At 34.7% G+C, this 22,741-nt stretch overlaps 1 protein-coding gene across 4 annotated transcripts; it reads left to right on the top strand.

The window, feature by feature from the left end:
• The first annotated feature begins 1,840 nt into the window (after positions 1-1,840).
• Positions 1,841-21,928, top strand: LOC126709042 (uncharacterized protein At4g17910). Of its 4 annotated transcripts, XM_050409113.1 has the most exons (17): positions 1,841-2,233; positions 2,325-2,388; positions 2,469-2,514; positions 2,791-2,912; positions 3,104-3,177; positions 3,349-3,427; positions 3,577-3,666; positions 4,407-4,480; positions 7,313-7,400; positions 9,994-10,120; positions 10,206-10,310; positions 13,588-13,717; positions 13,873-13,924; positions 14,024-14,068; positions 21,471-21,569; positions 21,661-21,809; positions 21,898-21,928. In XM_050409113.1, coding segments are annotated over exons 1-17 (1,395 nt in total). In that variant the 5' UTR covers positions 1,841-2,183; the 3' UTR covers positions 21,899-21,928. The 4 variants fall into 4 exon arrangements, with proteins under 4 accessions (XP_050265070.1, XP_050265071.1, XP_050265069.1 ...); XM_050409114.1 differs by having other exon boundaries at positions 2,794-2,912; positions 21,661-21,928; XM_050409112.1 differs by having other exon boundaries at positions 21,661-21,928.
• The last annotated feature ends 813 nt before the right edge of the window (positions 21,929-22,741 follow it).

The raw sequence follows: 22,741 nt of genomic DNA, 5'->3' as shown, positions 1-22,741 counted from the left end.
GAAAGAGGAATTTGTTTGGTTTTGCAATTGGCTTTTTGTTATGTTGCAATGATTGTGTCTCATTTTGAATTGAGAGAATGATCAAACTTTGGAAAAAAGATAGCTACTTGGAGGTGTGTGTGTGCGTGTTTGAACAAAATATAATTTTCATTTTATTATTCAAGATTATGGAAGAAAGAAGATATTTGTTTGGTTTTGCAATTTCCCTTTTTATAATGCTGCTATGATTTTGTCTCATTTTGACCGAGAGAATAAGCATAATTTGACAGAAAGATAATCTCATGTAGGTCTATACTATTCTTTATAGTGAAATTTGATAACCAAATGGACAAAAAATGCTATTTGATTTGAAAAACCAATTTTAATGGTTATAGATTATGTTGTAAAACCAATTTTAATGATTATAAATTATGTTGTATCTTATATTGTCATAAAAGCTAGTAAACTAATATGCCGTTGGAAACTCTTGTTTTTTCTTTTGTTAACAAACTGATGATTTCTTATTATCCCAAACTAGTGAATAATTAGTTGTATTGTTATATTTAACTGCTACATAATCTAAGATTAAGTAACAGTTGTCATTTGTAGTTAGGTTCATAACAGTTGAAGTTTTTGCTGTGCGGACTTTTTAAACTATCATTAGAAGAAAGAAAAAAGAAAGTAAGGAAATATGCTTGGGGGGGGGGGGGGGGGGGGGTGGGGGGGCACATGCTTGTTACAGATGAAGAATTACTGAGGAAGAGAAATATTGTGACTGCATTTTTATCTTATTTAATTTTTTAGGGGATATGAATATGATTACCAATTGAATTGAATTAGCATAATTTTTTCCTACAATTACGACAACAACAGCCAAGCATTGTTTTCAAAATTTTAAAGTTGATTATGAATCTTTAACAAATTAGTCAGAATCGACTACATGTTTGTTGCAATTTTGTAATACCTATAATGAATAGATGCTTTAGATGTTTCTTCTTTTGTTACTTTGCATGACTTACATTGGTGTTGGAGGCATGGTAACCAGCTTGCGGACAACTATTGATGGAGTGGTGTCTCTAGTGACTCGACCACCAGCGTTGGTCGGAATGGCGATTATAGCTATTGGATTGTCAGAACAATAGCTTTGATCATTAGATCGCTAGGGTGGCGATTTCAGCCACTAAAGACCTAGCCATTGGTATCGTTGGTGTCAGAGGTCTAGTGGCTAGACCAACGGAATGGTAGCTTTGGCAATTGAATTGCTAGCAACTGCCACTGGAGCGGAGTCTTTGGTCGGACCACTGAAAATAGGTCTTTGGAAGAGCGACTTTGGCCATTGAACCACATAAGTCACTAGAGTGGCAGATATGGCCATTGGATTGTCAGCATCAATGACCTAGCCACTAGATTTGGTGGCTGTGTTTTTGTAAAATATTTACCAATTTTTTAAAGATAAAATGTTTTACAACTTTTTATAAAAGGATTTTACGGTTAATGAAAAATATTTTACAAATTTAACCACATTTTACATGCAAAACAAATACTTGAAACATTTTCCAAAGGGCAAATTACAATTTATTTGCTTGTGGTTTGATCAAAATTTAAGTTCTTTATCTATTATTTAAAATTTTATATTTTACCCGTATGAAGTTAGTTTAGTTAGATTTTTGTAACTCACTTGTGTTAAAAATAATGCTAAATATGTAATTTTGTTCCATTTTTAATGTTTCTCTTCCCAAGTAAAATAAAAAAGAATCTAAAAGAATATTTGTATAAAGAGATTTTAAACAAAAGTAGGCAATTTAAGATTCAGTCATATTAATAATATAATTTTCCATTTTATATATAAAAAAAAAATGTTAATTTGTCATTTTCGAAAAAATATTATGCAAAATCTTCAAAACCCAATTCTCACATTCTTCATCACCTTCCCAAGCCGGATCACCAGCAAGCCACAAATTCACTAGCCTCCGGCGACGAAACTAGTGGTTTTTACCCACATAACCATAATCGAAGCAGGCTTTGAGAATGAGGAAGGCGACGGGGTATGGAGAGTGATCGGCGAAGAGGCAGAGTGGTTTCCTCTCTCTCTCTCTCTCTCTCTCTCACTTACCCTTTTTGGGAATTTATAGTGCAACACTCCCCTCACACTCACACTCACACTCACACCCTCAATTCTTTCTGCTTTTGTTGAAACGGAATCAATGGATTCACTTCCAAACTCCTTCAATCCCAACAAGCGCCTTAAAGAAGAGTTTGTCTTTCTCTCTCACCCTCTTTCATTTTTCATTCTATATATACCTTCTTCTCATTTTTTTCTTCTTCTTCTAATCTGGGTATTTCAGATTCGTGACCAATTTGACTGGGTCTTCCATGCTCGAAGTCTCTGCCCTTTTAACTATAGTCTCTGTAAGTCCCACATCTTATTTCTTATACATATATTTTTATGTCCTTTCAATTTTTTCATATTGCTCTTATTGTTCTCACAGATTCTCGTTATTCTTCGCCACTCATTTTCCTCCAATCGCCTTTTCGGTAATGCCAACACTCTGTTCTTTAGTCCTTTAACTCTAAATTTATTCTACATTTAGATTAAACCAAAAGATGTAAGATAGAGTTATACCAACTTTATTATACTAATTTAGCTATTTTAAAGTTTTGTTCACAAACTATTCAATGATTTCTCTGTTGGGCTATTCGATTCTGTGAGTTTTGAGTGTGGAAATTGATGTGATATGCAATGCAGATGTTGTGTTTCTTGTTTTATTGTTAATTTTTTTTTTTTTTTTTTTTCGGGTTTTGTTTCCGTAGTAGACACGTCATTGAAGAAAAATGATAATGAAATCCTTGGTTCTAAGGATTGGAGGGCTTACATGGCTACAATGGCTGTTGATTTTCTTGTCCTTGTTCTCCCTAACATCTTATTTTTCACTGTAAGTGTTTGCTTCTACTTGTGAGTACCATTGCTCTAAGCTAATGAATGTGCATTTGAGGGGGTGTCGTTCTATCATACCAACTATTCTTTAGCTTGGATTTGTGCTTGTTGATATCCAATCATCTCTGAAAAATTTCCTTCAATACATGTAAGTTTTGCATTCTGTTTTGTAATCATTACTCGTGACAGGTTCTTGCTGATTGGACATATTTATGGGCAATTTTGCTGATCATCGTACTGTTTTTTATTATTGCATTGAAAAGGTAACACTTGAAACGCATGGTTCTCTTGTTTTGTTTATTTTTCAGTGGCAATGTCATTACCATGTGACCATATAGGCATATATGCTTTAGGATATTGCATGAGTGGCCATAAGCATCTAATTGACTTCTATAGGATATAGCTAAGACAAACTTGTTTATTCTTTGGTACAGATCTGATTTTCCTTCTCCTTCTTTCGAAAGAAGGGTCCATTATACTAAGGAGTTTATCTCATCATACAGGGTTTCTATGGTATGCTGTCTCACAATCAGTAAATAGTTTATTACCTGTATAATATGGTTAACTATGTTAAAGTTTTCACATTAACTAGTTACTCATGTTACCTATCAAAAAAAAAAAAAAAAACTTGTTACTCATGTTATTGAAACCATTTGCTGCAGATGATTTTAACATGCTTGTGTATCTTGGCTGTTGACTTCAGAATATTTCCTAGAAAGTATGCTAAGACTGAGACTTACGGTACTAGTTTGGTAAGATGTTGATTACTGTTATTTTTGTTTTCTTATTATTAAAATTTATTTAATTGCTTTGGTTTTGGAGTTGAACTATATGTTTTCATAGCCAATGGGCTGTAGCCCAAATGGCATTCCTCCCCTGGTGGTGGCAAGTGATGCAAGAGTATAATGCATGAAATAGATGATGATGACATGGCACAAGGCCAGCCAAGTCTAAGGGCTGACACATGTGCCACCTAGATTTCAGGATTTTGTTAGAAGTAGAAACCATGTGTTTTATTAAGTCTAGCATGTGAATAAATGTTATTCTTTGCATTGGACATTCTGATGATACAATCTGAATTGGGTCTAAACACCTGCTGCATCTAAAGTTCTTTGCACTCTTCAGTTGCTATGTCTTATATTTTATACCTTTCAATTTACTTGTCTGAAAATTCTCTTGTGCATTAATATTGGTTTGTATTTATCTTTCTAAATTGAGTGAATGAATCAATTACAGTGAAAGTAGGAAAGACATAAGAGGGGAAATCCTCATACTTTATTTTTTATAAGTAAATATTTTGGTTTTGGAATATGTAGTTTAGATTCTTATATTAGTAGTGCTTACAAAGATTAGGTTGTAGATTCTCTCTTTCAAAATGTTGCGGTGAATTTCTTTTTACTTGATATGTAAGTTTATTTATTGTGTTGATGACTTTTACAAATCTGAATTTGTTCATTTGAACTAATAAACTTCAAATTTGATTTTATGTCAGATGGATATTGGAGTTGGCAGTTTTGTACTGGTAAATTCATTAGTTTCACGACAAGCACGAAATGTCTCATCTGTGTAAGTTCTATTATGCTTTTCTTCCTCAAACATTTTGGCAAATGAAGGAGGAAGTTGGCCATCTTAAAAGAAAATGTCTTGGCATTATACGTCTTTAAGCATATATTTTTTTGAATTGAAGTGATACTTATTAGCCAAAAGGATGAAAAAAAATTGATGTATGACTATGATGTTAGAGAACCTTTTTTTTTTGCAGGGGAATTTATATGAAAAAAAATACAATGACCATTTTAGTTACATAAGATTCGTAGTAGAGAGAGGAGTTTGTTTGGTTCTGCAATTGGCCTTTTGTTACGTTGCTATGATTTTGTCTCATTTGAATTGATTGAAGGAGCAAAATTTGGCAGAAAGATAATTTGAGGTGTGTGCGTGCACGTTTGTTTGAGCAAAGTATAATTTTTAATTTAATTATTCAAGATTCTAGAAGAAAAATGTTTTTTTTTTGGTTTTGCAACTTGCCTTTTTATAATGCTGCTATGACTCTCATTTTGATTGAGAGAATAAGTATAATTTTGCAGAAAGATACTCTTTGGTTGGTTTATACTATTCTTTAGAAGTGAAACTTGATAACCAAAGGGGAAAAAATGCGTTTGATTTGAAAAACCAATTTTAATGGTTATAGAATATGTTAAACCTTATGTCGGGGTATAGGTTAGTAAACTAATGTGCTTTTGGAAATTATTGTTTTTCTTTGTTAACAAACTGATGCTTTATTATTATCCCAGACTAGTGAATAATTATCTTGTATGTTATGTTTGGTAGCTACATGGTCTGAGATCAAGTAACAATTTCCACTGATAACAGTTGAGGCTTCTTCTGTGCAGGGTTTCTAAACCATCATTAGAAAGAAAAAGTAAGGAAATATTCTCTGGGAGAAAAGGAGGGGGTGGGGGGTTGCTTGTTAAAGATGATGAATTACTGAGGAAGAGAGATATTGTGATTGTCTTATTTTATTTTATTTTGTTGGGGATATGAATATGATTACCAGTTGAGTTGAGTTGCCATAATCTAAAAAAATGGGGAAGTAAAGGAATGGGGAGATTGATCATGCATAAAACAACTTCCATGGGTTGTCTTTTAGTTTAAGTAGGTAAAATTGAAAAAGACCCTTGGAGTTTGGGCCAATTGCATATTGACTCCATCTCCATGTACTATCAATTTTGTGTTAGATCTCTTTCTTTTTTTGTTTTTTGATTTTTTTTTTTTTGTTTTTGTTTTGTTTTGTTTTTTTTTTTGTTTTTTGTTTTTTGTTTTTTTTTTTTTTTTTACATTTAATTTAATTTTTATGATTTCTTTTCTTGCTACTTTCCCTTTTGTTTGTTGCAATTCCCTACAATAACAATAACAACAACCAAGCATTGTTTCCAAAATTTTGAGGTTAGTTATAAATCTTTAATAGACTAGTCAGAATTGGTGTCGCCGTGTCATGTTTGTTGTAATTATGTAATACCTCTAGTGGATAAATGCTTTGGGTGTTTCTTCTTTTTCTACTTTTCATGACTTGCTTGATTGTAGTACTTTTCATGCTTAATTTAGTGTTCCTATTGTATACCTCCTGTGTACAGGGGGGGCACTTTTCTAGTTTGATTAACGAAAACTTATAAAAGAAAAAGCTTTTTATTTTTTATTTTTACTTTCCATCTTGTTTGTTGCCCTTGATCACTTTGCACATATTGTCCTGAGTGTCCCCTAGCATCTTCTTGAAGTGGGCTTGTAAGGCCAACAATGATGATGAAGATGAGGGGCCACTGTCAATGCCATCATTGTTGGACTAGCTTAGGAGAGTGTGGTGGCTAGATTTGGGCCACTGTTTGTGCCATCTTCCTCGTCATTGGTGGCAGGGGGTTTTTGTGTTTGGTTGTGGGGCATATGGACAATTTAGGATATTGTGGTGGATTTGGTAGTGTTTGGGCATGGTTGACTGGGCGACAGTCCCATTTGATTTTGGTTGTTCATGTATGAATTGGATGGGATTTTGAGTTTGGTTGGTGGTGTGGACGGAGGTTGGTCATTGGTGGTGTTAATTAGGGATCTTTTGGTTTGGTTTGTGTCATTCAAATGAATTGGGTTTCTGCAATTTTTTTGTGTTTTGGGTGCAGTGATTTTGGGGTTTGATTAGGTGAGTTGAGAAATTGTTTGGTGCTTTATTTATAAGGGGGTTGTTTGTTTGGATGCCAGGAAACTGTTGTGATGGTTGCGTTTTGTTTGGCTGAGCCAAGTTTGTTAAGACAACAATTGCTATCATTAAAGGGAGAACTAGAGATTTAGAATCCAAAAACTCATAAAGGTAGAGGAGTAGAATAAAAGGATGAACTGATCGCAAGTAGAATAAAAGGATGAACTAATCACAAGGATGGATTAACAATATCTTGGTCACAATAGTTTACAAATATACTTGCCAACTGTTGAAAGATAAGGGAAAACATAATAGACTGTTTATCATTTCTGGCTACACATCACACATACTTTTAGCTTAATGGAATGTCCTGAAATGGAAGATTTAATCTAAACTTCTCTATGACTTCTAACTCAAATGATACCTCCTTTTGTAAGAGCAAGGTGGAGGGTGAGGTGGTGTGTTCAAGACCCACCAGTGTGTACCTTACCAATAATAATAAAAATAAAGAAGAGAATATTGTAATTATGAAAAGATAAAAAATTCAGTGGTTGTGAAGTTAATGAACTCTAGCTCTGAAGGCATTTCTTCCCTCCGTATTGAATGGGGTGGAGGGTGGGTGGGGTAGTGGGTCTATGACCCATTGGGTGTGTGTAAATTACCTATAAAAATTCAATGATTTAGAAGTAATAATGACAATTGGTTTTTTTTTTTAGGAGGTGGAAGACTGCACTTCAATCTACTAGTCCACTAATCATTCTAGGACTTGTTCGTCTTATTTCTACGGCAGGTGTGGACTATCAGGTAGAACTTTTTATCTAAATTTTTCGGTTTGCCACTAATGTAGTAGCAGATATAAGCTGCATTGTAAAAGTTAATTTTTAACATATGTTTGCTACAAAGCATGTGACATGGGACAAATTGAGGAATTTGTCTGTGTGCTTATGGTAGGTTGAGAGTTAGGAGGATTTGTGAATTTAAGGTTTAGAACTTTTAGAAAGAAGGCTTATGGTACAAGAATAACTAAAGTTTTAGTGTGAGAAAAAAGATCTAATTTAGTGTGTGTGTTAAGAATAGCTTATTTTCTTTGGTTTATTTTGTTTAAAAATATTTTTTGTGTAAAAGTTCAACTGTACCTAGAAAAATGTGAGGCCTTCAAAAGCTGTAGCTCTGTCATATTTTATTTTAAAGCCTATCTGAAATATTGAATTGGCACTTAGGTTGCGAAAAAGCAGGGAAGAATTTGAAATAGAATTTGCTCCATGTTTAGCATGTGATCTTACACGTGAACAATAATGTGAATGACGGAATATCAATGAGGAGAAAAAGATAAGGGAAAAGGAGAAAAATAACACAGTAAGGTGATCTTACACGTGAACAATGATGTGAATGATGGAATATCAATGTGGAGAAAAAGATAGGAGAAAAGGAGAAAAATAACACAGTAAGGCCGATGTGTTTGAATACTGAAAATACTCCACTTTTCTGTTAATCAACTCTATCTATTCTTTCAGCACAAATATATACAAGGACTATTTCTTGCACTAGTAGTGTTGGGACTGGTAATTTGACTAATAGACTAAAATCCTAATAAGGTAATAAAAGACTAACTTGGTCTCTGAGGAAATAAGCGTAAGATACTTAGAATCTCTTCAAAATTCTAAACTCCACTAAATTACTAAAATACCTTTAATTTGCAGGAGTTGTAGAAATAAAGTTCTGCCGTTGAATACAAAATTGGCCAAATTTTAAAAATAAAAGCCCAAATTTAAAACTATTTTAACCCTAGAATACTTATAACTAGATGTTTATACTACTTTTGCTTCAATTTTGCTTTACAAATTGACTTGATTACATAGATCTTAAATGAACACCCCGTAGGCCTTGGGGGGGGTACCAGGTGGGGGGTTCATTAGTCTGGGATGTTACCTAAGCCCGGAGGCTGGAAAGCACAGACACGGCATTTTGAGTGTTGTACCCGTGTTCGATACGTACCAGACACAAGACACGTGTGTGACATGGCTGCACTCGTGTTGCAGCCTTTTTTTTTTTTTAAATGACCGGACATGGCCAGGAAACGGGAGGGACATGGCCCATGCCCAGAAAAGAGAAAAAAAAAGGGAAAATAAGAGATATGTAACCTTGCATCTCCATCTTCAGTCTTTCTCATGCTTCTTCAGCTTCTCCCACATTGTGTCTCTTCATTTTTCTTAACTCTCTCATTTTTTGTTTTCAAAACTTATCTCTTTTTTTTAGAGTTGTGTGGCCTACTGCCTCTTCTTTTAACTTTCAATTTGACTTTTGAGTGGCTACCTGTTAGCCACTTCCCCTCTCTCACCCACGCATCTCATTTTTTTTTTTTTTTTTCAATTCACATATCAATGTGTATTCAATGTATTATGAAACTACTTGGACATGACATTCACATAATGGGCTTTAATATAGTTGGGATGTGGGCTTAAATATAATTAGGACATGAGCTTAAATTATTAAAGGATGTAATATTTTAGATCTCGATCAAATATATATATATATATATATATATGTATGTATGTATGTATGTATGTATTTTTAAAGACTCTTAGACTTTAATTAAACATAATGTCCATTATTGCAATATGTTTAATATTATATGAAAAATAAATCTTTAACAATACATAAAAATATATTCAATATTTAATTAATATATGTATCCCCACCGTACCTGTGTCCTAATTTTTCAGAAATTTCCGTGTTGCCGTGTCGAACCCGTACCTGTATCCATGTCCGTGCTTCCTTGGCTAGAGGTCTTAGGTTGAATTCACCACATTATCAATCCATGGGGTTTCTGGTATGTCTCATGTAGGTTTGGAATAGTCTGGCCAAAGATTGGGACACAATATATATATATATATATATATATTTATTTATATTATAAATGATATTAAATGAACAACAATTTGAAGTAGCAACAAATTAAACTTCCATGGCTGCATCAACATGTTGTTGAGGTACTTTTTGTGGAATTGGGTCCAGGTGGGATTTACTAACCTTAGTTCACCCTTATTTATTTATGACTGGTAGTTCACCCTTTTGTATTATTACTTCAATCAATATATCTTAAAATATGTGTTCTTGTTGTGGTAATTTTCATAGTCATAGAGATTTAGGTATTTGTAATTAGAATTTGTGGAAACCAACTACGCTAAGATCCTATTGATATAAATTGTCATTTAGATATTAAATTCAACCCACTTCACGTGAAATTTTTTTTTTATGACTTCAATACATGGTTCATTCATAGTTTTATAAATTGGCCACTTCATACTGTTTTTACATGAAAGTAAAATTTTAATAGTTCAATTATTTAATCTTATTATGCTTGTAAATGAGGCTTGTCTTCTCATTTTCCTTCTAGGTCCATGTTGGAGAATATGGTGTGCACTGGAATTTTTTTTTCACACTTGCTGCCACATCGATCCTTACATCCATAATTAATGTTCCCCCACGATATTCGGGAATGCTTGGTTCATTAGTTCTAGTAGGTATACTTTCAATTGAATATGTTTGTTTGTATCTATTCCTTCGGAGAGATCAGTTTTTAGCCTTATTTAGTTCTTGATTGTTCAGGTTACCAAATTTGCTTGATGCGTGGGTTGAATTTATATCTACTTTCTAATGAAAGGGGAATGGATATCATCAGCCAGAACAAGGAGGGAATTTTTAGCATATTTGGTGAGGATCAAGTAGAAATGTTTACAATTTACAGTTCTTGACCTGGATATATTTTGTTCTGCTTTTAGATGTGTTGAAGGTTCAGAATGTAGAGCTTTTATAGAAATTCTGTGATTTTTGAGGAGTTTGGAAAGATGTTAAATATGTTGTTGAGAATATCAGTATTTGAAAATGAAAAAAAAGGGAAAAAGGTGACTTTAACATTATAAATCAAGAAATTTTAGTGAATCATGTCAGTTAGAATAGTCTGGGAAGTTTTGTGGTAAACACATTATACCAAGATGGACATGGAACATGAAAATGGACAGGCCTGCTGCCTGCATGTAAACCCCACATGATGCTTGATTTCACATGAATCTGAAGTTTTTCCAAGAGTATAAGAGGTCCAACAATCTAGGTTAAGGTGTAAACTACTTAGAGCACATGGTGCACATGAATCCATAAGATTGAGATCTGGCATCCACCAAGAAAAAGGAGAGTAGACTAAAATTTTATTGATAATAGACTCCCCTCCACTCTTTTAAGGGCTCTAGAAGACTTAATTCCCAAGTAAAAATATTCCTAAAAGTGTTAAGCCGCCGAAGAGGGTGTCGTTCTTTTTGTGGTCAGCAGCATGGGGTAGGATTCTTTTAGTTGATAACCTCATCAAGAGGGGTTTATCCATCGTAAATTGGTGTTGTGGGGAAATTGTGAATCATCTTTTGCTCCATTTTGAGATCGCATATGAGTTATGAAGTGAAGTGTTTTTGATGTTTGGGATTTAGTGGGTGACGTAGGAAACAATAGCATCCTTTCTATTTAGATGGTGAAACTGGTTTTGGAAACATTCCTCTAATGTATGGAATTTGGTGCTGGCGTGCTTGATGTGGTTAGTGTGGAAGAAACGAAATAGCGCACATTTGAGGATTTTGTGAGACCTATTGATTGATTGAAGTCCTTACTGATCCATACTCTATTTGATTGGCCTCAGGCATGGGGTTTTACACAATGGCAGTTCTAGGAATTTTTTCTATGATAGTCACTAGGAAACTTAAATTATATAAAATTTAATAAAGAGAGAACTCGAATAGATTGACATCACCCAAAAAAAAAAAAAAAAAACATGAAGTATTACAATGTCATTTTACTAACAAAAAGAAAAAGAAAAAAAGGACTGACAAGAGATAAGATGGGAATTAAGAATGCTGAGATGAGAGTAATAAAGTGAGAGAGAGTTTGAAATGATGATAGGGAAGAAAAAAATGGAGAAAGACAGAAAGAGAGAGGGAGAGAGTAACGGATGATACTAGCTATAACTGTGAGTTGAGAAGAGCCAACGTTGCTAAGGAGAACTCACGGCCACAATATTTCTTTTGATATTTTTTTCAAGGATAAATGAAATTAGGGATTATTGTTATGGAATGAGTTGAACGAGTCTCATATTTGAATGATTATGGATTTTAATTTTTTGTTGTTGAATAGGCTTTTTGTTGAATAATTTGTTCACTTATTGTTGTTTGGCCTAGTTTTGTTTTTGTTTGAGTTATTTTTGCTATTATCTAATTTTTATTGTTGTTATTTGAACTTGTTTTTTTTGTTTTTTTGTTTTTTGTTTTTTTGTTTAAGGGGTTAAGGATTATGTTTAGGGGGCATAATAATTTTTGGAATATTGCTACATTCACAGCATTTTCACAACAAGTCTTATGTGACAAGCTATTATAGGTGGGTAAAAAAGTGATGTTAGTATTCAGCCCAAATTAGAAGACTCAATATTTGACTAAAATATTTCTAAACTCTTAAAAACAAGAGAAATAAAGTTTATTCTAGAAAATTTTCGAAAATTACAAGAAATTGATAGTAAAAATCTCCAAATGATGCGTATGATGTTCTTTGTAAGATCCCTTAAATTAATATCATCCTTCAGTTATTAGCTTCAAATTGAAACCTTCCATCCGAAAGACAATATATTAGAAAATTTCATAATCTACTATAGTTTCACAAATTTATTCTCATTAAATAATGCAACCTAAAAATTTGTTGCTCCAATCTTCAACTGATTTGCTACAATAACCAAGAGCATATTAATGACAGAAGAAATTTTTTTCTACCCTAATAATTACATATGAGATTAGACCTATGGATGAATACACAAACATACATTTCTAGAAAATTAATAACTTGTGGCTTTTACAAAAATAAGAACAATACCTCTGTGAGCAGTTCTGGAGGTCTAACTCCTATTTCTAAGTGCACAGAAGATAGCACATACATTATACTCTTTTTTACAAATAAGAATAAGATGTCGTTAGGACTTTTGACTCAATGACTCACTTTTTATTTTGACAGCAGAGATTGGCTTGATTTATTTATTCATTTTGATGGACTCTTGAGCTGCCAATGACTGTTTTATTTTTTCAATCCTAGCAATAATTGCAGTGCTTGCTGCATCAGCTAGGTTCTATTGTACCTTAGAATTCTGCTTTTCAATAAAGATCACTTATTATATGAACGTCTGTCTTGTTCTGGATTCTAAATCAAGTTTGAATCTGATGATCCTAAACACATGTTCTGTATTCAAGACTGCTCTTCCAACCAAAGAAGGATAGTACTTTGTCATCATTTATAGTTGCAAAAATGTTGCCAATAATCTTTACTCTTTAGCTCAAATTGGCACCTCCTCTTGTAAGAGAAAGGTTGAGGGTACCCACTGGATGCATTTGTAATTACCATTAATATTGAAAATGGGAAAAAAACTTAGGTGTAGTTCCTTAGGTGCAGTATATGTGATTCCTCAATTAAATTCAAACGCATAACTGGATTGAATGTAATTCTCCTTGGAAAAGATACTATTGTGTGGGCTGTATTGGTCAATACAGATATGTTTTTGAATTTAATTGGAGAATCCAATGTACTGCACTTAAGTAATAGTACCTAAGTTTTGCCAAGAAAATACAAAAATGTTAAAGAGTAAAGCCATGGTAACCATAATTGTACAAGTGATAAAAATTGGGAGTAAAACCCTGGGAGATGTTAGTATGATGCCGTACAAAACTCACTTGGATTCCACTGAAGAAAGATTACAAATACGATTGAAAAGCCGAGACCCAAAATCCTTTGAAAATTGTAACTGATTCCTTAAAACAATCACTTCAACAACATATCCCTTTGCTGTAAACAAAACCAGTTATTTGTACTACGTAGAACCTATTTGAAACTTAGTCTTTTTTAGTAGCTCTTACTTATTCTTGCTGCATTTAATACAAAATTTTAGTTGAGTATTTATTGTTTTTCTTCCCAGGATATTGGGGTATGTACCTTCTTGGTGTCCAGTTGGGCAACTATCTATTTTTCGGAAATAATTCATCTGCTTTCTTGAGAAGCAACAGATGGGCAGGGATAAGAGCCTTGATTCTTTCTATTCTGTTCTGGTAAGTATTGCTAGTACTACTTCATGTTAATTTTGATGATGTAGTCTCTTTTCAATAATATTGTTTTACTTATAAAAAAAAAAAAATTGCTAGTATTCTTATTAAAAACACTTTGAAGGTGACTTCCTAACAATTTCTCTAAATACCTGTTTTAGGATAATAACTGTTCTTCTTGACAGACATGTTGAAAGAGTTTCCCGTAGAATGGTGCGATATCCTAACTCTTTTAAAAGTTCTTTTTTATGTGTGTTAAAGTAACAATATTAATTAGTGTGTGAAGAAAACTAATATAACCACATTATGCAGTGCAACCTGACATATGTTACCATGGTCTTGGCTTTGAACTTGCAGGTAATCCAACTTGCCTTTTACTTGTACTAATAGTTTGATGACATTTTCACTTTCCATCTAGTGTTGAAGTCACCAAATATTGTGGTTGTCTATTAATACCAGGAAAGCATAGGTGCGGCTAAATGGTAGCCGTACCCATGTCGGACTTGTATGCGACGCGGCTGCATGCCTGTCCCATACGTTTTTTTTAATTAATTTTTTTATATAAAAAAAATCCAATACGGTCGGGATGTGAGCGCCTTTGTCGACTAATTTCGGGCTGATCCAGTGAGTTTTGGCCAATACTGGCCGAAATGGAAGATTCGGCCAGGATGGAGTTTTGGGTATTCTTCTCCTTAAACCTAAAACAAAATATGTTTTCTGAGTATAAGGAAAAGATGAGTACCTTACTTGCCAACTATGTCAATGTTTTTAGAAGAAAAAGAGTGTATCATATCTGCTAGTAAAAAAAAAAAAAAAAAAAAAGAGAACGGAGAGACACAGAGGAGTGGATGCTATGGTCTGTGAGAGAGAAATAGAAATAAGATGAAGATGATAGTAATTTTTTAATGAGAAGAGGACTCACGGTTATTAAGAGAGAAGGGTGGTAAAAGTAAAGCTAATCAATACTCCTAGGGAAAGTACATTTCCTATGTACGGGGCTGTGTTTTTTCAATATACTTTTAAGTTAATTATCAAAAAAAAAAATACTCCTAGGGAAAGATGATTTCACGTGTGCTGGGGGAGACTTGTGTGAGTAAAGTGGGAAGTTTCTTGGAAGGTGCATCTTTGGAGGTAAGGCTGCCTACCAACCACTACTCCCACACCCTGTAGAAGCGAGAGCCTTGCATTGAGTAGGACATTTTTCTAATATATTAACATACAATCATACAATAGATAGAGAAGTTGAAAGGTATCTCTTTACTACAAAAATTACTCTTCACAGTTGTGGGGAATGCATCCATCAAAATTGAAGAATTCCAAGTGAAGAGAGCTACCTGTAGTTACTAGAAATTTGTTAAGAGACTCCACTGATTTAAGTCCAATTGTTTGCATGTGAAGGGATGAAGGTCCAGGTTGTGGGGATGAAGTTGTTGTGGAGGATTGGGTGTCATATACCTTTTTTTGGAGGATGCCGAACCCTCAAATGAGGGGTGTTTGTTGCCTCTATCTGTTGAACCACTGGCTTTCCCTATGCCCTTGGGTGCCATGGATAACTATTATGAAGGATAGGAAGAGCAAGCAACCAATTTTCTGTTGGCTGTTGAAGCTGAGTTACACCAGAGAGCTGCTAAGGAAAAGAATGCACGAAATTTGAAGAGTTCAGGAATGAAAGGGTTAAGGGAGCTAAAGGGACTATTAAGCTCTATTAATTACGGTTCTACATCGACAAGGCGTAGTGGTAATAGTTGGGATATAGGGCTTTGCTTGTTTCTCAATGAATTTGAAGTTGTTATCTTGAAATGTCAGAGGTTTGAATGTATTGGAAAAGTGGCTTCAGATACATAATTTGCTGCGTACTTGGAGGTCTGATATTGTTTGTTTGCTTGAGACTAAACTGGAGTGGATTACAAGAGGAATTGTTCAAAGTATCTGGAGTTGTCCTTATATAGATAGGTTGTATCTGGGTTTTGAAGGTGCTTTTGGTAGTATTTTGCTTATGTGGGATCGAAGGGTTGTAGAAGAGGTGGATGAAGTGGTGGGACATTTTTCGGTCTCTTGCAGATTTAAAAATGTTGGTGATCAGTTTGAGTGGGCTTTCATAGGTGCCTACGGCCCTTATTTGAACAGGAAGTGTCAGAAAATGTGGGAGGAACTGACAGGACTTATCAGTTGGTGGAATTTGCCATGGTGTTTGGGAAGCGACTTTAATGTAATCTGTTTTTCATCAGAGCGGTTAGGAGCTGTAAGCTATACTCAGTCTACGTATGAATTTTCTGATTTCATCTCAATTCATGGGCTGATGGATACCCCTTTGCAAGGGGGCCGTTACACATGGTCTAATTCTTCCTCAGCATCTAGAATAGATCAGTTTCTCTTCCTGTTAACTATTTTGAATTATTTAGAATTTGCCGAGATAGGAAGGCAAGGGTGGCTAAGCTTATGAAGTTGACTAATGGGGTACTTCATTGGATGTAAGTATTTTTAGGGCTGTCCATGATTGGGAATTGGAGGCTTGGTCAAGCTTCATGGATACCATTTATGGCTCTTATGTAAGGGGGTTTGGGGATGATAAAATGTGCTGGAAACCAGATAGAAATAAGGGGTTTATGGTTAGTGCTTATTACTGTCTTTTAGTTGGCCCTAATGATTCTTTTTTCCCTTGGAAAAGCATATGGAAGTAGAAGATCCCTTCTCGAGTGGCTTTCTTTGTTTGGACTGTTGATTTGGGGAAATGTCTGACGATAGACAATTTAAGAAAAAGGAAGGTTTGGGTTTTGCATTGGTGTTATATTTTTAAGTGTAATGGTGAACCAGTTGACCATCTTTTCCTTCATTTTCCAGTGGATTTGTGGTCTATGGTTTTTGGTTTATTTGGAGTAAGTTGGGTTATGCCAAAGTTAGTTGTTGGGCTTCTACCTTTCTGGCAAGGTCGGTTTGGTCGGCATCAAAATGGACATATATGAATTATTGTTCCCCATTGTTTGATGTGGTGTCTTTGGAGGGAAAGAAATAGCAGGTGTGTTGAAAATAATGAGAGATCCATGCTAGACCTCAAGTTATTTTTCTTTAGAACCTTATTGGATTGGTTGTCCGCTTTGCGTAACCAATCACTTTCTTCTCTTCTTGATTTACTTGACCCGAAGTGTACTAGGGTGTCACTTTTTTGATATCAATACAACTTATTACTTATAAAAAAAAAAAATTTGTTTGCATGTGAATACTATAGGCAGGAGGATTGCTAATTTTATGTAAAACTATGCCTATGGTTTCAAGGACTTTTAGATGTGACTAGAGCTTAGTAGGGCTGTTGTGGTTAAAGTTTGTACGACAATTATGATGTTAGGATGGTGAAGGAAAGGATTGAGGTTTTAAGCTTGATTAGATTTGACAGAGGTTGAGGTCTAAAAGCAAAATAGGGGATAAGTTTTCAGAATTCTAGTGGCTGATTTTTTTAGGACACTAGCTAAAATAAGAGTTTGTTGCAGGGTTAAAGGGGTTCAATGGATGTAGTCTATTGAGGAGTTTAAGGCTGCTTGGGAGAGTTCAAGCCATGTTCAATATGTGATTGGAGATGGTCATAGAGTACGGTTTTGGCTTGATGCTTGGTGTGGGACTCAGCTCTGCCTTTAACAGTGCTATATCTGAATCTGTACTCTTTAGCAACGAAGAAGGATGCTTTTGTTTATTCTTACTTGGAGATATTCAATGAGGGGGTGACATGTTCATGGAGCATTCATTTTGTATGTGATTTTAATGATTGGGAATTGGAATGAGTTTATTTGTTCTTGGAAACCTTGTATTTTAACATCACAAGAGATATGGGCCCTGATCGGTTGAGATGAAGATTAAAAAGTAATGGTAAGTTTGATGTTTGTTCCTAACATGAGGTTTTTAAGAGGCACTAATGGAGTGGTTTTTCCATAGAGAAATGCATGGTGTACAAAGGCCACTAAAAAGGTGGTAGTATTCTTTGCCCAGATGCAGCATGGAGCAAATTTCTTACATATGATAAGTTTGATAACTGAAAAATTACCGATTGTCCCAAAAGTTTAATAGTTAGGAAATTGTAAATTTAATCATTTAACCATAATTATAACACTCCCCCCATGTGTGGGTCTAAACTCACCCTTAATAAGCGGGGTTTGATATGAGGAATTTTTAACATATCAATTGGGAGGTAGAGTGCAGATAGGGATCGAACGTAGGATCTCCTGCTCTGATACTATGATAAATTACCAATTGTTCCAAATGTTTAAGTTGTTAGGAGATGATGTATTTAATCATTTAATCATAATACTAACAATAGCCTTATGAGAATGGGTATCTTTGATGATTAGATGTTGTATGTGGAAATGAGGTGGTGAAATGGTGGGCTAGATACCAATTCATTGTATTGTAGTGCTGCCTGAGCAAGTTGTGTATGTACTGTCTGGGTGGTAGATTTGTGTTGGTATTCATGGTAACCTTTTTGCTTGGAATATAGTTCACTGTGTCTAATGTGGGCTATATGGAGGAGAGGAATAATTGCAGTTTTAATGGTGTGGAGCTTTCGATTATGGAGTTGAAGAATTTGTTTGAGAGTGTTGTTTGAGTGGTCTTGTACTTGTGGAAACAGTAAAGAGCATTCGGTTCTGGATTTTATAGGCTCTATTTCCTTTTTATCCTAATTTTTCTCTGTTTTTAGGAAAGCTTGCTATACATCCTGTGTGCTTAAGATTTTTTTTTCTTCTTAATTCCATTTATTATAAATTTAAAAAAAGGATGAGGAGGAATGGAGGATAGGCAGGACATGATGAGTTTAATCCAACTCTCACAAGAATTAAAGTGCAAATGAGTTTTTTTTTTGAGAAAGCACCATTCAAGCTATTATTCGATTTCTTAAGGTCGATCTTGACAACCACGTGACCAGCTGTTCCTTGTTTACTCATCATTTTATGCACAATTTTTTGTACAAGGATTTGTTTTTGTCCTGGGATGCAGCCAGTTTGAAGGGCTCAAACAAGGGCATCTAGGGTTGGCCTAAGACAGTTCAGACAAATTTTGGAGACCACTTTGTATACAGTATCATAGAGCCCTTTTGGCCAGCCTGCCCTATGTTCTCAGGTTTCTAGCATTTTGGGATGACGTAAATGTGTTCTGTTCAAGTTAGAGGGGATAGTGCAGGTAGAGTATATGCTTAATCAGGTTAATCAGGTTGTAAAGCAAACTGCCTACCACATCCAAACCTTCTCCTGGAAGAAGCTTGCGTGAAAGCTATCTGGTTTAGCTGTTTATGAGTCTTATAAGGTTTTAGAGACCAAAGGAATTTTCTTATCTTTGGGTTGAACCCCAGCATTGATGAAATGGAGCAAATTAGGCAGGCTGTGGGAAGAAAGGTGCGACTGGGAGTGACTGGATTGGAACAAGTCCTTATGACAGTAAAATTTCTTTCCCATGGAAGAGCAAATTTTCGTGCTTTGAGAATTGGAGCAAATTATCATGCTTTGGCCTCTCCCAGTGACATGTGTTTCCCATGGAAGAGCCTTTGGAAGGTAAAGATCCTGCCTGGAGTAGCTTTCTCCTGTTGGACAACAGCCCTAGGAAAATTATTGACTATCGACAATTTGTGTAAGAGAGGTGGGGTGTTGGATTGGTGTTACATGTGTAAAGGTAAAACAGAAATGGTGAATCATTTATTGCGTCACTGCCCAATTGCCTCGGAATTATGGTCTATGGTGTTTGGCTGTTTTGAGGGTGTATTGGGTCATGCCCAAAGCCGTTGCTGATTTGCTTGCTGCTTGGCATGGTGCTTTGAAAAGCATAGAAATAGTATTATTTGGAAAGCTGCTCTGCATTGTGTTATGCTGTGTATTTGGAGGGAGAGGAATGCTCAAAGTTTTGAAGATATCAAAAGAAACATACTGGATTTTAAACTGTTCTTTTTAAGAACTCTGGAATACTTGGGATCAGCAGAATTCTAAAACTACAAAACCAACTGGTTTCACACCGGGGTGTTGGATTGGATGTCCACTAGGGGCAGTATTTTCTCATCTTCTATTTGTCATTTCTTGGATATTTGTAAGTTGAGGCTTTGATTGTCTTGTCTCCAGTTGTATACATCCTGTATACTTTGGGTGACTCATATTTTTGGGGTTTTAATAAAATCTTATTACTTATCAAAAATAATAATAATAATGGTAGCTAGCTTCTAGGGTTAAGCCAGTTAAAAATGAGACTTCAAAGCTCTAACTTCTTTCAACATCTCTTGATGTTTGGCAATAAGGGACCTCACCTGCTGCGCAATTCTTACTGGTACAATCATGCATCCAGGGTTTAATGACCCACATACAGAGGTCATGGTTTTCTTTTAAAGATATCCATCAAAAGGAGTCAAAAATCTGACAATTTTGCATTTTCTGTCATTAAAGTGAGCACGTTAGTGTGATCCATGCATATGTTATAGATTGTTTACTTCATGATTGTTTTCACTTAGTATTGAATTGAAGACTTTTTAGTGTGATCCATGCATATGTTATAGATTGTTTACTTCATGATTGTTTTCACTTAGTATTGAATTGAAGAATTTTTATGGAGGGGGGTGGGTAAATTTTTTAACCTGGTAAGGTTGTTACAGAGATTGCCTCTTAACTCAGGTTTTTGCATTAGGAAAGAATTTTGAGAATTGAGTTAGACATCCCGGTGGCTTTAACTGACGGGCTCAGATCCTCTCTGGTATTTTGTCATTAGTAGCTTCCAGGTTATATGGTTGACACTTGACAGTGCACCACATATTGGAAAGCAAGCTGCGTGACTGATAATATGCCATGTTATTCGTTGCTCATGAAGTAGATACAGCTGCTCTTACCTCATTCAAAGTTGTACCCTATGAAGACCCAAAAAAGAAAACACCATTTTCCCACTTCCTCTCTCTTTGTGCTTGTAGCTGAGAATTTTTCCTATGTATCACAGAAAATTTTAGCTAAATAAAATAAAATAACAATTTTCCTGTAGTAGTGAAGGGAGGCCTGGATTAAAATTGAATTACTTTTGCACCACAAACAGTGTTAGACATTAGGGAAAAATAATAGGGTTAGTGCTCTTTCCTTCCTATGTAACACTTTTTGGGGGTACTGGATTCTCTCTCAATTTAATTTAATTTTTCTTGAGAGATTAAGTGAGAAAAGAAAGGAAAGGAAAGTTGAAGTAAAACACGAACACTCATTTTTCTGTTTTATTTTGCAATTAATCTATTATTTTTGAAGTTTCTATTGTCTTCCTCTTTCAAAAGATTGAATTGCTTCATTCTTCCTTGTGTATAATTGATAATTATTTAGTATCAATATATAGCAAATTGCACTCATGAATCCAGACAATCGCTGTTGTTGGGGCTTGAATAAATGGTCTGCAAGAGTGGTTGGAGATAGAGATTGACATCGAAAATCAGTTAAAATTCACCCTATCATGGAACGTTTTTTCAGATAGTAGAAGATGTACAAAGGTGTTGTTTCAGAAGGCTTCTTATATGACCTTTGATTAATTTATGTGTATGTGTCCATAGTTGAATGTAAACTGGAAGCTGCTGGTGAATAAAATACTGGAGATGATCCATGCCCTTAGCTGACTTTTTTTTTAAGTGTCATACTCTTAGTATGGCAAGTATATCAGTAGCTGCCTATTGTGCACTCATTTATTTTAGTTCTGCTAAGACAACTGCTATGTAATGTAGTTTTCAATTTTAAATATGATATTGTTCCCAATAAAAATGTCTCTTGCTTGACAGGTGCTGGCAATACTAATGCTTTCTGATTACATTCCTGGAAGTAAAACTTCAGTACTTGAAGAAGCATTTAACCGTAACTTACTGGGTGCATTTCTTCTGGTAAGAAATATACCCTGTAGATCCATTCACTCATTATGCAAACCTTATTCCTCAAGCTCAAACTAACAATTTATCTCGTTTTAATTTGCAGGCTAATGTGCTCACAGGGCTGGTAAACTTGTCTGTGGATACCTTGTCTGCAGCATCTGTCACAGCCCTTTTTGTCTTGGTTGTCTATGCCTCTACTTTATCAACTGTTGTTGGAATTGCGGATTTTTGTGGCATTAGGCTAAAATTTTGGTAGGTTTTAACTAAAATCTGTAGTGTAATTCTTTTTTCTTTTTCTGGTTCAAGCTATTCATTGAAATAATCAAAATTCTTAATGTAGATCCATGCGCTTGATAACAAATATTGAAACTGATCCTTGAGAGTTGAGGCACGCAAGCACGCATATTGCATCTAGTGTGCTGCTGTGCTTGAGGGCAATGTCTAAGATCATACTGTTTAACGTCACCCCACTCCCCCGTTTATATTCTTATCGGAAATTCTTACCTGGGTTACCATTTCCAAGATCATAATCATAAAATATTTGGATTGCAACACCAGATATCAGGCACACCAATACTCATAACATCATCATATGCCCCATGGGTTATACTTACTGTACACAGTTTGACACTTGGAAATTGTGACTTAAAGTCATGATTTCAGTTGGTTTTTGGGAATACGCATAAAATTTGTGTGTAATAAACATTGTCCATATCCTATTTATTCTCAAAAGAATGAAACAATCTATAACTCATTCTTTGGTGTATGCATGCATTTTTTTTCCTTGTTTTATATATATATATATATAATTTAATTGTGATGATGAACCTTGCATCATATACATAGAGAAACGATTTGAGGAAAAGAAAATGATCAATATAGGCATATAATATATTTTTTTTTCAATAGACATGATTCGTTGTGATTAGTGCATAAAATAAATGAAGTTAGTGGTAAATCTAGGTGAAATGATTTTTCAATTGCAATAGGTTCTGTTGTTAAAAAAGTTGTCCCTTGATAACTTAAGAAGGAAAAAGCAAAAAAAAAGCAAAAAAAAAAAATCCCTTAAAATCAACTAAAGCCAAAACAAAAATTAGGTTGGAAATGGAGTATGAGATTTGCAGATGGGTTTAATTTATGCAAAAATGTGCTTTTTCTAGAGGTGAAACTGATGGTCACATGGA

This window comes from Quercus robur, chromosome 12 (genome assembly GCF_932294415.1).
Source record: "Quercus robur chromosome 12, dhQueRobu3.1, whole genome shotgun sequence".
Taxonomy (NCBI): Eukaryota; Viridiplantae; Streptophyta; class Magnoliopsida; order Fagales; family Fagaceae; genus Quercus; species Quercus robur.
The sequence above is the reverse complement of the archived record's forward strand: the minus strand, read 5'-3'. Positions and strand labels throughout refer to the sequence as shown.

Coding starts and splice junctions, on each gene's coding strand:
- LOC126709042 (XM_050409112.1), top strand. CDS start 2,184: ATGGATTCACTTCCAAACTCCTTCAATCCCAACAAGCGCCTTAAAGAA. Junction 3,178..3,348: donor TTTATTATTGCATTGAAAAG/GTAACACTTGAA, acceptor TCTTTGGTACAG/ATCTGATTTTCCTTCTCCTT. Junction 10,311..13,587: donor GGGAATTTTTAGCATATTTG/GTGAGGATCAAG, acceptor TTTTCTTCCCAG/GATATTGGGGTATGTACCTT.